Source organism: Nelumbo nucifera, chromosome 5, assembly GCF_055504915.1.
Source record: "Nelumbo nucifera cultivar China Antique chromosome 5, China Antique-T2T, whole genome shotgun sequence".
Lineage (NCBI taxonomy): Eukaryota > Viridiplantae > Streptophyta > Magnoliopsida > Proteales > Nelumbonaceae > Nelumbo > Nelumbo nucifera.
The window spans coordinates 5,259,790-5,275,366 of NC_142653.1; the positions used below are offsets into that span (position 1 = coordinate 5,259,790).

General features: G+C 39.3%; 1 protein-coding gene across 1 annotated transcript; it reads right to left on the reverse strand.

Annotated features, from left to right (window-relative positions):
- Nucleotides 1–12,171: 12,171 nt before the first annotated feature.
- On the reverse strand, nucleotides 12,172–13,985 carry LOC104589122 (EPIDERMAL PATTERNING FACTOR-like protein 2). The gene is made up of 3 exons (XM_010247321.3): nucleotides 12,990–13,985; nucleotides 12,856–12,890; nucleotides 12,172–12,752 (listed from the first exon to the last, which is right to left on the reverse strand). The coding sequence occupies exons 1-3, from the start codon at nucleotides 13,126–13,128 to the stop codon at nucleotides 12,507–12,509; spliced, it is 420 nt and encodes a 139-aa protein (XP_010245623.1). The 5' UTR covers nucleotides 13,129–13,985; the 3' UTR covers nucleotides 12,172–12,506.
- Nucleotides 13,986–15,577: the final 1,592 nt, after the last annotated feature.

Here is a 15,577-nt window from a genome sequence, read left to right on the forward strand (position 1 = left end):
ATGGTTGAAATGGCTCTGTCATGATATAGTGTCTTGACTAGAACAAACTTTGAATATTGAAGATGATGGGCAAGACACGGGAGAATTTGGGCTCAACTGGGGTTTTCAAAATCATCTCGAATTGAGGGTTGGTTTTCAGAAAAACAAAGAAGTTATTTTCCAATTCCCCATTGCTGGTTTGATCGTCCAGTTTAAGACAAAGATCCAAGACAACGAAGGAATCCCCCCAGACCACCAGAGGTTGATTTTTCCTGGAAGCAGCAGCTTGAGGATAGCAAGTCATTGGCCGATTACAACATCTAGGAGTTATTCGTTTGAGGGGAGGAATGCAAATTTTTGTTGAAGTTGAGAGCTCTGACACGATTAACAAGGAGGGCACTCCACCAAACAAGTAGAGGCTTTTTTTTCCTGGGAAGCAGCTTGAGGATGTATGGACTCTTTTGCAGACTACAACATTCAGAAGGAGTGTTGTCAGAGCTCTTCGGGCATTCCACGATACCAGTGTCGTCGCTTATTCAGTTCAAAATATTTCTCGGGTAGTCGAAAACAATGGAGTGTCCTTGCTGTATTCATCACCGACGAGTCCACCAAATCAGCAGAGGCTCATATTTTCTGGGAATTCACATTGCATTTGGTGCTCTGTCTTCGTGGTGGGAATGTGGGATGCGTGACAGCTTTATGACTCGCAACGAGAGATGGCAAGATAATGATGCCGGAACGGTCTAAATGGGACTCAATGGCGGACGAGGTGCGGTGGCTCGAGAATATCTTGCAGATTTTATCAGTCTTCAAATATTCAACCGTCGATAATATTTAGTTTTCATTGTTGGTCTCAGACAAAATTTGATACAATCAGAACCACTTGACCCTATATTTGTCAAAGGAGATGATTTGCGACAAAGATTCTCATTAGAGGAGATTTTACGCTTAATGATAACTCCTGCGAAGTTCGCTTAATAGGTAGCTTAAGAGCGCTATTTGTTCATCACTTGAGGAGGTTGGGTTTTTTCGTAGGACCTGTTTGGGTTCAATTCTAATTGAAGACGTTGAGGAGGAAAACCCACACCTGCCCACCACAATTTCTAATTTCGAGAAAACCCCACATTTATCCACAAGAGCTGCTGATATTTCTCTCCAAAATAGGTAATCTTTGGCGGGACCAAGGGAGATCGTGCGAATAAACTCTAGATCTGGTTCAATCATGCCAGATCTAAGCCTACCTTCGCGGAGAACACCGGTGGTGAGGTTTGAATGACCAAGGATGGATGGATTCGGTGGTGAGATTTTAATGGCCACCCATCAAATGGAACATGAGAAAAACAGTATAAAAAAAAACAAGAATGAAGAGATAGTGCCGGAACTACACTTATTGTTCGATGGGAATACCGGAGATGTGACCATTGGACGAGAAGAAGGGAGGTGACGATGTCTGTGAGAGGGGTCTCGACAAAATTTTCTCACCTTTTTTCCTTTTTCAGCGGGGTCTCACCAAATTAGTGCGACCCCACTTATTGATTTTTGGGAACTCGCGTTCCTGGTGTTTCTTTACTTTTCCTGGATTTTAATTTGAAACAAACACAAAGAAAAAATAATACTATTCAAATATGCTTCCTTTCCCATTCGTTTCTCTCGGAAACCAAACTAAGCTTTTAGGGGCTGATAGGGGAAGAAAAGGTTCTTTAGAGTAAAGATTATGGCTCTTCATCGAGAGCAAATGTTGACCTTTCCTTCTGGGTGGAGTAGATTACTGACATGTGACTATCTAGTTCGGATTTAGTGCATTTGGACTCGAAGGGATTTTTTCTTTTGAGTCCATCAATATTTTAACACGTCATTCAGTGTTTAATTGACCATCACTTACAATGGATTGAAAATTTATTACTTATAAAAATATTTTTAAATTAAGGTAATGCTGAGAAAAAACTTATTACTTATAAAAATATTTTTAAATTAAGGTAATGCTGAGAGAAAATTCCAATGCCCTCGTTTTCAGATGGAAACAGAAGTTGAGATGTCTATCATGGCGGAAAATAGAGTGACCGATGTAGGCAAAGTAATCAGGATTAACACTGCTGGCACATACGAGGTCATAGAGGATGATGTGGTAGTGCTAAGAAAAATAGGGTAGTATGCACTACCAAGATGATTGATCGGTGCCAAAGCCGTAGGCGAGGACGAAGATCTTGTCGCCGGTACCGGCAACCCTGACATTGAGGGCTTCTAAGAGTGTTTTTGTTGAACGGAACCATCTATGACTATGATTCTACGAGAAGCACTCTAGAGTTAGCCTCTTCTTCTTCTTCCCCATCTCCCTCTCTACAGCGCTCCTCCTCTTCCGAGTTAGGCTTCTTCCCCTCTTCTCTTCCTTCCTCTGCGGCAGAAGAAACAATTAGGGTTTAATCCCCTTCCGTCACGACCAATTACAGTTAGGGAGCCTAGGTACAGGGTTTATGCCTCTCTCTCTCTCCCCCCCCAAAAAGACAACGAAGAGAGGTTGCTCTCTCTGGTGAATGATTTCTCCAATTTATTGAATGGAAGAATATTAATTAATCGAGAGAGGGTTTCACACGATCTTACGCTTTTGCTTATAAAAAAGGAGAGAAACCTTTCTCCTTTCAACAAAGATTGCTAGCCGGAGTGAAAGAAGAAGATTCTCGCTTCTTTCTTATTTAATCCCTCTTTTTTTTTTTTGTTTAATGGTATTGAATTATGGAAGAGGGAATTCACCGTGCCAACCGGTTCCCCTTCTCTTACTTTTGATATGTCATGAAATGGTTGGAATCTAAGGGAAAATCCCTTCGAGTCCAAACGCATTGAATCTGAAGTAGTTGTCATGAATTGAGGAAGTTGGACACTCAGATCTATGTGGAGTTATATATAGGATTGGTTTTACTTGTATACTTTTTTGTAGGGCTTCTAGCCGATAAGGCAACTTTTTACTCTTTATATCAATTAAATTAATAATTTTCATATAATTATTAAAATAAGATAACTTTTTTTTATCAATTAAGAACACTACTTAGTACTGTTGCTCGTCTTTCTCTGCTAACAAAGAAAGAGTACCCTGTGCCAAATTGAAAATCTCAGGATCTGGACATCGACCTCCCTGAAGGTTCGAAAACACAGACAATGAGAATCATGAGAAGAAAGCGGTTTCATTACTTGAAGGTCACAATGGCGGTGGAGGTTTGGAGGTTTCCATGAGAGAGAGAGGGCGAAGCGAAGCCATAGATTGTGAGGAGTGCAGTTTTGTTTTCCATCTCATTGACTGCTTTGAGAGAGGAGAGAAGAGAAAAAAACAGGAATGGTTTCAGGGAAGTTCATTTTAGGTGGTCATCACCGAGAAATTCCTGATTTTCTGGTGTTGGAACAGCAGTTCGGAGAGGAGGTCGAGGTCCAGATCCTTTTTAAGTTATTTTCCTGAAAATAGGAGTGGTTTCAGGGAAATTCTTTTTAAGTTATTTTCCTGTTTCAACTGTGTTTTCGAACCTTCAGGGAGGTCGATGTCCAGATCTTGAGATTTTCCAAGATTTTTACCATCCTTTATTTCTCCTTTTCTTTTCTTTTTTTTTTTTTTTATGGTGATAAACGGTGCGGCTATATCGATTCATCTCTTAGAACATTAGAAGTCTTAACTCTTCTTTTGGCATAGGGAACAAGAGTGTGCAATGCCCTTAATTGATATTTTTTTTAAAAAAGTTATCATATTTTAATTATTATATATAAAAATTGTTATTTTTATTGATATTATGGACAAAAACTACTCCGATTGCATATAGTCACATACGGTACTCGTTAGTGCCCTATGTGACTATAACTAGCTTAATCGGAAACGAACTCTCTTGGAATGATAGGGCTGCAAATAAATCGGATCAAATATTTGAGTTCAAATCAGCCTCCCACAACGTCCCACAACACATTTTTGTCATGTATTGGGAATATCTCCTGATAATGACATCATTATTTTTGGGATTATCATCAGGAGATGTTTCCAATACACGGCGGGAATGTGCTGTGGGACGTTGTGGGGGGCTGATTTGGTCTCCAAATATTTATATCTGACCCCATAAGAAACCGAGAGATCCGATACAATATCCAGAATCTTTTGGAAATAGGCATTTTACATGGTACACTTGACACGTGGTTTACCATATTGGTATCTGAGAGTTTGGATCTGCTCCTCACAGCATTTACCAGTTGCACATTAGGAACATCTCTTGTATGTTATTATTCATAGGAGATGTTTCTAATGCACAGTGAGATGTGTCTGTAAAGTTGGTGTGAGGAGCAGATCCCAATTCAGTATTTGAAGGTATAGGCATGGGACACAAGTGAATTGGTATGAAATGATTGAGATCGGCTTCCATCAGGGCAAGTCCGTGCCCACACCGTTCCAACCGCTGTAAAGGCTGCTCGAATGGGCTGCATCTCTTCGTATAAACCAATGTAATAAAAAACAATCTGGAATTGAAACTGCGTTGGTCATTGGTTTTTGAATCAGTGGTTTGATCGTTTAGTCCAAATGGATGAGACCGGCTTCCATCAGGGCAAATCTGTGCCGACACTGTTCTAACAGCTTTTCGCAACCTTGTATTGGTAATATTTTCACATGAAATAAAGCATATAAATATAGAGATATTCTTAATGCAAAGTAGTAAAGGCTGCTCGTACGGGCTTTACCCTGACTGATGCTGAACTCTAAATGGATAAGCTCATGATACTTTAAAATTTAAAAAATAATTAAAATAAAAAAACCTGAAAATAGTTGCCTGAATCGAATGGATCAATAATTCACCATTGAATCAGTGGGTCATTGATAAATTCAACAGTTTTTGGGAAAATAACAGTTCAGGACTGAAATGGAACTGATACCCTGGTCTTGTTTCTGGGCCAAACAGTTTGATTGTCCAGGTCAATGATGATTTTAAAATATTGACGTAAACTATTAAAATGCGCATTTTTGTGTGTTTAATCATAATTCATAATTGTTTAAACCCTAGATTTAGTGTTATTGATATGTCTGTTGGATTTGATAAAGTTTTCCTAACATTTCCAAATATGTCCATATCTTTTCAGCCTCCCATGGGTATGTCCAATTTTCCCAAGACATAACCCTTGCATTAAATGAGTTTGTTGCATCAGTTATCAATTTAACCCTAAACAAATAAAATGTTGTTCCCTACGCCAACCCCACTTCTCCCGTACTTGTTTGTTGTCATCCATGGGGAGATGTCTCCACGGGGAAATAATCTAAACTCAACAAAATGTGTATCTGCTAACCTCTGTTTTCTTTCTTTCTTTTCTTAAAGAATTCCATCACTGGTATCAAATATAAGTGGTAACCAATCAACTGATGTTCATTCAAGGCTTTGTTTGATTCGCGGGAATAGGGGTTTAGAATGAGAATCAGAATAGGCTATTTCAATTCCAACTGTTTGATTGGGTAAAATCGGAATTCCATTTCCATTCTTGTTAGAATGATATTCTCTCATCCCATTTGAAGAAATGGTCATTCCTTACTTTTCCTTAAGAATGAAATCTCATTCCTGCTGATTTTAATTTTCATACAGACTATGGAAATAGACCATTTTAATTCCGAAGGATTTTGATTCCATTCCAATTTAAATTGAAAATCAAATGGACCTTAAATAAATAAATGAGATTCTGATTAGTCAAAGTTGTTCAGGTATCATACCCTTCCTTCGGTATCATGGAAATTCCTTTCTTTTCTTGGGTAATGAAAAGGCCATTTCATTCATAAGGAATGCAATACAATGAAACACCCAAGATAAGCTGAAAAATTAAAACAGCACAGAGAAAACCAAAAAGCAAACAAGTTACAACCAACTACCCAAGGGACAGAAGTTTGATCCAGATGAATTAACTCCCTAAGCGAAGTCCCTTGGAGATCCCATCCAGACGGCACAACTACAAACCCGTCTTATTACTAATTTTCCTTTTATCACCTCAGATTTTGTGCGAGGTTTGATGGGGGGAAACAATTAATTTGATGTTCTGAAAATTGAGGAAGCATTGTGGCAACAACCCATCAAAATAATTGGTATTGTCTGGATCAAGTTTGGATTGTGTTTAGATAGTTCATATATATTTTCTTTTATTATATTTTCTAAAATTTCAAAAAAAAAAAAAAAACCGAAGTAAAACATGAAAAAAAAAACACTTCCAAATCGTCTAACCTGTGTTTGTTCAACAAGCCTGACGAAGGCCACCGAGCCCCTAGCGTCGCCCAAATTTTGAATTGTTCAAAATTTGGGCTTTGAGCTCAGTTTGGGCCAGACCCGAACTTGATGTTCAGGTCTTGCTGTTGGGTCTGAGTTGTTTGGGTTAACTTATTCCGGCCCAACCCGCTCAAGTTTGCACCCTAAAAAAATCCATTTGAAATTTTCATTTTTTGTCTTATCGACCAATATTATTTTAGCTGGATGGATTTGGAATGAAGTGGAGACTCTCTATGTATTGCCAGAGAAAGACATCTTTACTGGCAAGTAAAATTCGAGCAGGACTTGAGAAGAAAGCTCCAGAAAACTGGAAATTGTTATGAGTGACAACTGAACTTGTAGGATAGTAAAAAGACTTGAAGGATACATTAATAAGAAGAGATGTGAATATCAATTGAGGAAGGGGCGGAAGAATTACTCAGAATCTGAAAAAAGTAGGGGTGTAAAGCAATTCCAAAACAGTTGTTCCGAGTAGTAAGAACAGTTGCTGAGAAAGGGATTTGGCAAGGGAAAAGTGGACTGCAAATGGTGCAGGCTGAAATTCCCGATATGGACCACATCCAACCATCAAATGGGGGCCCAAATTTGGTGCAATTGCAAAGTCCACAGTCCACAGTCCACAGACGAGATAGAGCCAGAGAGGAACAGGCGAACAGCACAGGCAAATAACAAATTGACGTACCGCTTATTGCTGAGCCAAAACATACACAAGGACGTTACTGTTACTTTTCACTGCTTATTGCTGAGCCAATTTTTTTTTTTCCTCGCCGGCAAAATTATGGCTGTCCACAGGCTCAGAGGCTCTCTCTCTGCCGTGGCCCGTGGCGTGTGTGGACTAATGCGTCATGTGAGGAGAGCCGGTGATGAAGATGAAAGTCATGAAGGAAGCAGCTATAGCCTATAGGCCTGGCCTAGCCTATGGAATAGCTTGAGAGGAGGGCCGCTGCAAATTGCAAATGTTGATTTTGGCCTTGGGGTCAAATAAACTAACCTCCCTTTCTCCTTTCTTCTTCTTCTTCTTCTTATCTCCTCTTTGGTGGGAGGAGCCTACACTCCAAAGGCTGACCCAATGATACCATGCCAACTCATTTAGTTTTGATTTGGCATTTAGCGGATAAGGAAATTACTGGAAAAGACATGATACTGCTTCACGTGTAACATAGTTTATATAGCAGTAACAGTATTTTTTCCACCAATTGATTATTGATTATTGAATATTGAATATTGATGGTCCTCCACCGTCCTTCCACAGTGGGGGCATGCAGAAGTGAGGTCCCCAGAATGGTTTGTTTGGGTGAAGTAGGGAGCTTTTTCTACATTATTATGGGGGAATCTTGATCTTGTAGGCTGTAGCCAACCCAGAATGCAGGCCTGTATATCAAATAGGTGACCCATTATGTTAATTGTTAAATCATAAATGGCTGTCCTGTTCATCCTTCTACTTTAGAAGATCGCATTGGATAGTGGGAATCAAGGTGTGTACGTATTGGAATTTACAAATTTGGACATTTTCATATATGATTTATAAACATTTGCTATATTCCAATTTAAATGCTTTTCCTCATGAATTTTAAAAACGAACCGGTCAGGGGTCCGGTTACTGGTTCGAACGGTCCAATTGTTCGATCCGAACAATCGGCCTGTTCTGACAAAAAAGTAAAAAAAAATTTAAAAATTTGAAAAACGTTCAAAACCATTCAAACGATTAACCAACCAGTTCAACGGTTTACTGACCAAAATCAACGGTTTTGGGAAAAAAGCAGTTTTGGAGGAAAACAAAACCAATCACCTGACCAGCTCCCGGTTTTTTCAGTCCGACCGTCTGATCCAGTCGGTTTTGAATTCAGTGCTTTTCCTTGAGTGTTTTTATAGTTCTACAAATGGCATGGCCTTGCACATCAATGCTTTTAAGTTTTTAACCCATTGTATTACCCAACAAGATATTGGTTCTGTTGATGACTCATGGACCCATACATATGAACCGTTCACCTGTCATATGATCATATCCATTCAATGGGTTAACCTTTTTTTATATAATTAGAGGTAATTAGGTGATTATCATGAGTTGAGTTGGGTTGACCCTTTGACCCGAGGACTCCGAGCGGGTTTTAAAATTAAGCAAAATATTGAAACTAATCAATAACCAACATTACTAGAGCAAGATGGTAGGCAAGTTAGAATCAAATCCTTCATTCATTGGCGTTTTGTGTGTGTGTGGGTGGGTGGGTTAGGGGGGTAGAGGTGGCAAGGAGTTGAGCTTTTACGAGTTGTTTGAGCTTGGTTCGGCTTGGTTTCAGCTGAGCTCGAGCCCAATTCAGTAGTTCAATTGTTAAACGAGCCAAGCTCGAGCCTAGTAGAGCTCGGCTTGTGAGACTCGTGAGCTAGTTATATATTTGATATTTAATATATATATGTTAAAATTATAAAAATAATATATAATAAAAATAATTATAATTATTAATTATTATAATTCTTAATTTTTTAAATATAAAATAAAAAAAATTATATATAATTTTTATTTTTATAAAATATAAAACGAGCCGAACTGAGCTCGAGCTCGAGCCTTGTAGAATAGTCTCGAGCCGGGCTCGAGTCTAATACCATTCGGCTTGGCTTGGCTCGAATCCACCCCTAAGGGGGGGATAGCCCCCTTTGTATAGTGAAGCTCCTATAGTTAACCCAATAAGGTGAATGAATACTTTAATAAACTTAATAGTAAATAAATGAGAAAACTATAATTTTTTTTTCTAAGAAAAAGAAGAAAGTTTTACGTTTCCTACTCCTCTCAACAATCTAAGTGTGAGAGACATACAAGTTTTAAAATTTGAATACTATTAATTATTTAGTTGGTTGTTCATTCACAACAATCACTTGTATGATGAAACCACAAAGCGTTTGAAATAAAACAATAAATAAGAGAATCCAATGGTAAGAAAGATAAAAGAAATCCAAGCAAAGACAAAAAAAGATGTTAAAAATACAAAAAAAAAAAATGTATGATTCAACAGAGGTTCAAAATTTTATCATGTATCGACCGATACATATCATATTAATGAATCATCAATATGCAAAATATAACAAGTTTCGGGATAAGACCTATTTGAGGGGGTAACCAGGCCTTTAGCCGATCCCCCGAACAAATTTTGAAAAAAAATATAAAAGAGTATTGATACAAAGTCCGATACACCCAATTTGGCATATCGGACTGCATGATACTTTGAACCTTGGATTCAACCTTGTTGCCTATATATGCAAGAAAGGTAAAACTGTTTTTACTAAAAAAGAGAATGAAAAAACAATACATGGTACATTGTGGTTTGTAACCTAAAACCTAAACCAACCTTTTAATGCTCGTACATTCTTCCTCCTTTCCTTATCTCAACCCAAAAAACGAAATAAATAACCAATTTTTACAACAAGAGCATTCCCCCCCTCTCTCTCCAACAAAAAGCTTAAGCCTTACATGCAAATAAATTTTTTATATATAAAGCCATCCTTAACCTAAAGAGGGATGTAACATAATCCAATATATAAAAAATAAGACACAAAACCCAACACTGTTGATATTGTTTATGAGAGATTATATTTATCTAGCTTTATGTAAAATATATAATAAAAGATTTTTGTTTCGTTTTTTTTTTAATTCTTTTCTTTGAAAGCCATATTGGGTTTTTTTTTGCAAATAGCATCATTAATAATAAAGTAAAAGAATCTCCAATAAATTTAATAAATAAACATTTTGTATAATTGATTAAAAATACAATAAATGAGCTATTTGTATGGTCTATTGAGTTGAAACCTTTTCCGATCAAGGGTGGAAAGAAGAGTTTGAGAACTTCTTCTTAACAACAACAATAACAACATTGATAATAATAACAAAAACCATAGATTAAAGAAATAATAGCATTCTAGTTTATAAATCAATAATATTTATATGCAAATCGAGGAAATTCTTCGCTCCATCCTTGGTTCCTCAAAAAAGTTAAAAAAGAACAACACTACAAGACACTGGGGGATGTGGAGAGAAGAATTGATTCAGGGAATGGGTGAGGGTGATACTACTGAGTCTGGTCAGTCTGATTCAAGGAATAATTTATGCAAAAGGCAGCAGCAGCAGCAGCTGGCTAAACTGGTAAAGTTGATGAACGTAGTTGCTATGTTCATTAAATCGAATCCCACCTCCACCGTCTCTACCTTGTCTTCATCTTTCACTTTGTCCATTCAAGAAAATAAAATTAGGGATTTAATAATGTACGTATTTTACTGTGACGTGACACCAGGTGGTTACAGGAGATTTGGCTAGAGGTATGTACGGGTTCTGTGTCTGGATTCTCTCTTTCCATAAGGCCTCCTTCTCATTCTATTTCTTCCATGGAGTAGTGGCAGAGGGCTGAAAGATGGATGAAGACGGGTCGTCCGTGGGGTGGCCCGTTTTTTTTTTTTTTTTCTTTTTCTTACTGTCATGAAAAAGAAGAGGAAATGAGAAGCAAACCAGTGCTGGCATGGATTAATATGTGAATCTGAATCGCTGACTATGGATTCTATTATTTTCGCCACTTCTACAGTTCCACAGCCTTGTCGTTTACATCTGTATTGGGATTCGATATTTAATTTGGCCACCAAATCCCCTGTCTGTTTTGAGGGGCCAGTAGTTCGGTTCGGACTTCGGAGTTGGGACACAGATGACAGAGAGATTTACTTGTGGTAAAATGGACCCTCCTAAATCACTTGTTTCTTACTTTCGTGGAACATGCATGTGATGAAGTGAACCCAATCTCTCTGTCTGTGTTTGTGTGGGTTGGACCAAGTCCATCATCCATGGTGAGGTGAGTTGTTTGGGGAAGGAGTAGTTGAGGGTTGTGGGCTGCTGAGGTAGCTAGGGAGTGACTGAGTGAGGAGGAAGGGAGGAACTGTCTTATTCGTGGAGAAAGATACGATAGAATAGAGAATGAGATCTTTCACGGCGCTGCCGCTGCATGCAAAAGTCATAAGAATACATGATATGATATGTAGCGGTCACGTCTGATGCAAAAAAAGATTTCAAGGATGCGCGCATAAAAGGTCCCCATCATTTGATGGTAAAATGGTGAAAGCAACAGAACTGAGAAGTGAGAACCCCCTCCCTCCTCCCTCCTCCCACCACCCAGAACCCAGCCAAGACCAATACCCATACCGCCACTCATCTCTCTTTCCAGTCTCCACTAGCTAAACCTTCTTCTTCTTCATCATCATCTGAACTGATCACGTATCTCCTCTGCTTTCAGTTCAGACTTTAGAGAAACCGGCAATTAATTGGGCATGGAGCTGCTAGGTGTGCCATCAGGCGTTGCTTACTTATTTTGGAATTTGGAGAGAATTGCAGTTTCAGTATTATTAGCTAGGTTGGACTGATAAGACACTTCATAGGCAAGGCAAAGGGGAGAGGAGAGAGGGGGGGCTACTTCTCTATAATACAGTACCACCCAAACATAAATTAACAAATACGCCATCCCCCGTCTTCCCCTTCCCAAATCGGCAAATTTCTTAGCCTTTTTTTTTTAATTTTCTTTTTTAACAAACTGATTTTGAGTTTTTCTAAGATTACCAAATAAATAAATTATGGCCTGGAACGTATCGTGTTTGTTCAGGAATAAGGATTAATCTTCTTTAGACTATTTCTTCCACGTGGGCAGAGATGATGTGGCTAGTTCAGTTCAAAAACGCTTATTAAATCTGATAGGAACCCTCTGCATTGGCCATGTGTTCATTTTCCCTGTCCACGTTAAAGATTTCAGCGAGTGACATGTGAGATCAGACGTCCTAACGAATGCATTCAATTTTGTAATTCGAAAAGTGCGCGCAATCACATTCCCACATTGTACTATAATTGCAGTGCTAACACAAAGGAGGAGGGGTGTACTCTCTCTCTCTCTCTCCCCTTAATAGCAAAAGCTAAAATAAGAGCATCCCCTCTGGTTCTGGACTTCTGGTGTAATTAATAGACCAATAGCAACAGAGAAATGATGAGCAAAAGACATAGACGTATGCCCAATACTTGCGAAATAAGGCATAGATTACAGGGTAGTGATACCAAAGGAAGCTGCTACATGATAAAATTCTACAATAACAAAAGGGTCCTCCAGGGATAGCTAGACAGAGGAGAAAAAATATATATAAAGAAAAAAAAAAAAGTGACTGTGAGAAGGAGAAAGAATGATGCTGGGAAGTAACTTTCATATCCACAATTCGAATGGGTTGGGGTTTTCTCCTCTGAACTTTGTTCTTCAATCAAGGATTGAATATCATGTCACCACATTTGCACTTCCAGCTCATGGGCTTGTAGTTGGAGTTGTCAACTCCCCTGAAAAAGGCTACGCTGGAGACCTTGGAGGAATGTCTACTGCCGCTTCTGAACTGTGGGACTACAGGAACCTGAACTGCCTCACAGTGCCCACACGAGCTGCACCTCCTCTCGCATCTTGGAGGCCTCGAACCAATCTGTGCTCTCACAATCGTCTTCTCTTCACTGTTCATCTGTATAGTGAAGTAATGCAACCCAAACAATGTTAATAACAACTCAGTGAGAGCAAAACGAAAACAAAATAACAGAGCAAGAAAAGATGGGGCAACAACTCACTTGAGTATCCTCAACCAGTCTAAAAATCTCTCTACCTGCAATACACAGCACATGCCGGACAGGGAAAAACGTTAGACTTGCAAATTGCATTTAATAAGGAAGTTATTTCCACATTTCAACTGGCACCCACTAACCTTCAGCCATTGATCTTAACTGGGTCGAACTCGAAACCAGCAGAAAGAGCAGGGAAATGACAAAATGGCGATACATGTGCCTAGAAACGCAATTATGACTATAGCCCATATCAGACCGAGCGAATTGAATGCTAGACATGAAAAACAGAGGAGAAAAGGTTTGTGCTTGTTTGTTGAGATATGTTTTTTACAGGTGTGGGTGTGGGACGACGTTGAGAGAGAGAGAGAGAGAGAGAGTGACCCACCGTGTAATCGTGAATGCGTGGTTGTGAGTTGTGTGACAAAAGAGAGTGATTAAATAGAGCAAGAAAGAAATTGGAAAAAGTGTACTAAAATGGGGATGAGGAATTGAATGTCACTATAACGTCCAGTGGTGCTCTCTTTTATCTCCGTCCTGTCTGTCGCGATGAGAAGATGGAACGTCGAAGGACAAAGGAGTATTGCAGAGGCCTAAAAGAAAGAACGAAAGGAAAGGTACCCCGAAAACGGAAGAACCTCAACCTCGGATAATGAGCCCCCAAGCAACCCAGAAAAAAATAAAAAAAAATAGAGTAAAAACGAAAGAGGGAGCAGTGGCAGCAGCATCAGTAGGCTGTGGGGGTGGTGGTGGTGGTGGTGGCTGTGAGGCACCGAAGAGAGAAACAATAAATACAACGACCGAAATAGCAAAATCACAAAAACCCAGTGAGAGTAAGGTTCCCACATAAAGACATAAAATCACAGCTGTTGTTTTGGGTTTTCGCTTTCCTACCCACCCTGCCCCTTATTTTGCTTTCATTTTTGTGTTTTCTTGTTGCGGTTGGTCTGACCAGTCCCACCTCTACACGCTAAAGGCTAAATCCCATTTTCTCTGCCCCTCCTCTATCTCTATCTCTCCCCCCGATCCGATTGAGAAGAATCAAGAATCCCATAAAAAAAGAATCAAAATATGCGCATTCGACCGACGACCACTCCACTCACTCGCATCTCATTCGATTGTGCTCTATCACATAGCCGTAGGAGCGAACAAAATCTCTTCTATTTCATATTTACTTGCATTATTAATTTATTACAAAGTAAGGGTGACGAGTCACAGTCAGAAAGAGCGTTCACGCTGAGTAAAAATGGGTGTGATCCCTCATCATCCCTCAATCCTCATAGACTAGTACTAGTGTTTTCAATTTGAAAGCTATTAGGTGTCTTAATTTTTGGGCCAATCAGTAACGAACACGGTAGGGGGTGGCACGGTTAACTCAGCGTGACCGCTGCTCCCGCACACCCTTCTTGCCTTGAGTTTATCTCTCACCGTCTTGGGAGAGGAGGAATATAATAATTTCCGAAGAAAGTAGGGCGAGGAAAGATGTCAGGTAGAGAAGAGCTGCTTTTGTTAATCGTAAATGGAAGTTGCAACAACCCCCCCACCTGAATGTGGTGGCAGCTGTTTTACCTGCTAACCTACGCAATCTCATGTGGATTAGAGCCCTCTTGAATCTTGAATTCTTGATCCTTGAGAGTGGTGTTGTTAACTTCTGTGAGTGTGAGAGAGAGAAAGGTTATTCAGTTAGGTGCTCTTTTTTCATGGGTTTGTTATTAGATTAGTTACAGAGAAAGTCGTAAAACCCCGAATGGACAAAAGCGAGAGAAAGAGAAACATTTATTGGAGTCCGAATCGTTCTAAAGGAATCATTATTGTGAATATTTTATTATTAAATGCGATTTTCACTGCAAGACATCAGAATATAACTTTTATCGCTAATCAACACATTCATTTTGAGGAGAGAGAGGGAGAGAGACAGACAGAAGCATGCACCACTTCAACATTGTTAGAGGGGGACAGATCAGTAGATCAGATAAAAAGTGAGAGAGGAAAAGAATTTAGAGATGGTGAAGATATCTAATTCTCCTGTCAGCTGTCACTAACAACGACGTCTTTGAACTTTAGAGGTGTCCCCATTCGAATGTATTTTGTTGGCATGTGTTCGTGAGTTCTCTTTCAATTGATATTTCTTCTTTTAAAGCCAGAAAACAACGAATAGGAAATCAAAACAATATTAACCTGCTTTGTCAAGTCTTTTATAGTTATATTGTAGTTTTACTATTTACTTCCCAATTACCAAAGAAGGATATCTACATATATTTATAATATTTATTTACATGTGTCCTCCAAGTAACCGACGGATTCTTCATCTTTTTTTTTTTGAATTTCTACTAACTACCATGCTGCATGCGCCACTCCTCTCTCTCTCTCTCCCTCTCCCTCTCCCTCTCCAATCTACATTTTGGGATTTGAGTAAGAGCAGCGAGATAGGACCATAGGTGGGGAAGTAAGTATCAAGTAGGGGTGGTGATCATGGGCCGGATGGAGCCGGGCCAGGGCTCGAATTCCTGATGCAGGCTCAGGCCCAGGCTGGACGGTTTGAACCCGGCCCACCCATTTCAAAGTTGGAATATTAGGGCGTTGGACTTTAGGAGGGTCGCTCTCGCTCGATAGGAGGAAATGCCATTGCCACCTAAATAAACGAAGTTTACGCAGGTGAGGATCCATCACCCATATAAGCCAAAGATGGTTAGACATATGCCATTTCATGTATTCCACCTTGTTCGGAGGA

Excerpts from the sequence above, each read along its gene's own strand:
- LOC104589122 (XM_010247321.3), bottom strand. The coding sequence starts at position 13,128 with ATGTCTAGCATTCAATTCGCTCGGTCTGATATGGGCTATAGTCATAAT. Across the intron at positions 12,891-12,989 it reads GTTAAGATCAATGGCTGAAG|GTAGAGAGATTTTTAGACTG; the intron begins GTTAGTGGGTGC and ends TGTGTATTGCAG. Across the intron at positions 12,753-12,855 it reads GACTGGTTGAGGATACTCAA|ATGAACAGTGAAGAGAAGAC; the intron begins GTGAGTTGTTGC and ends TTCACTATACAG.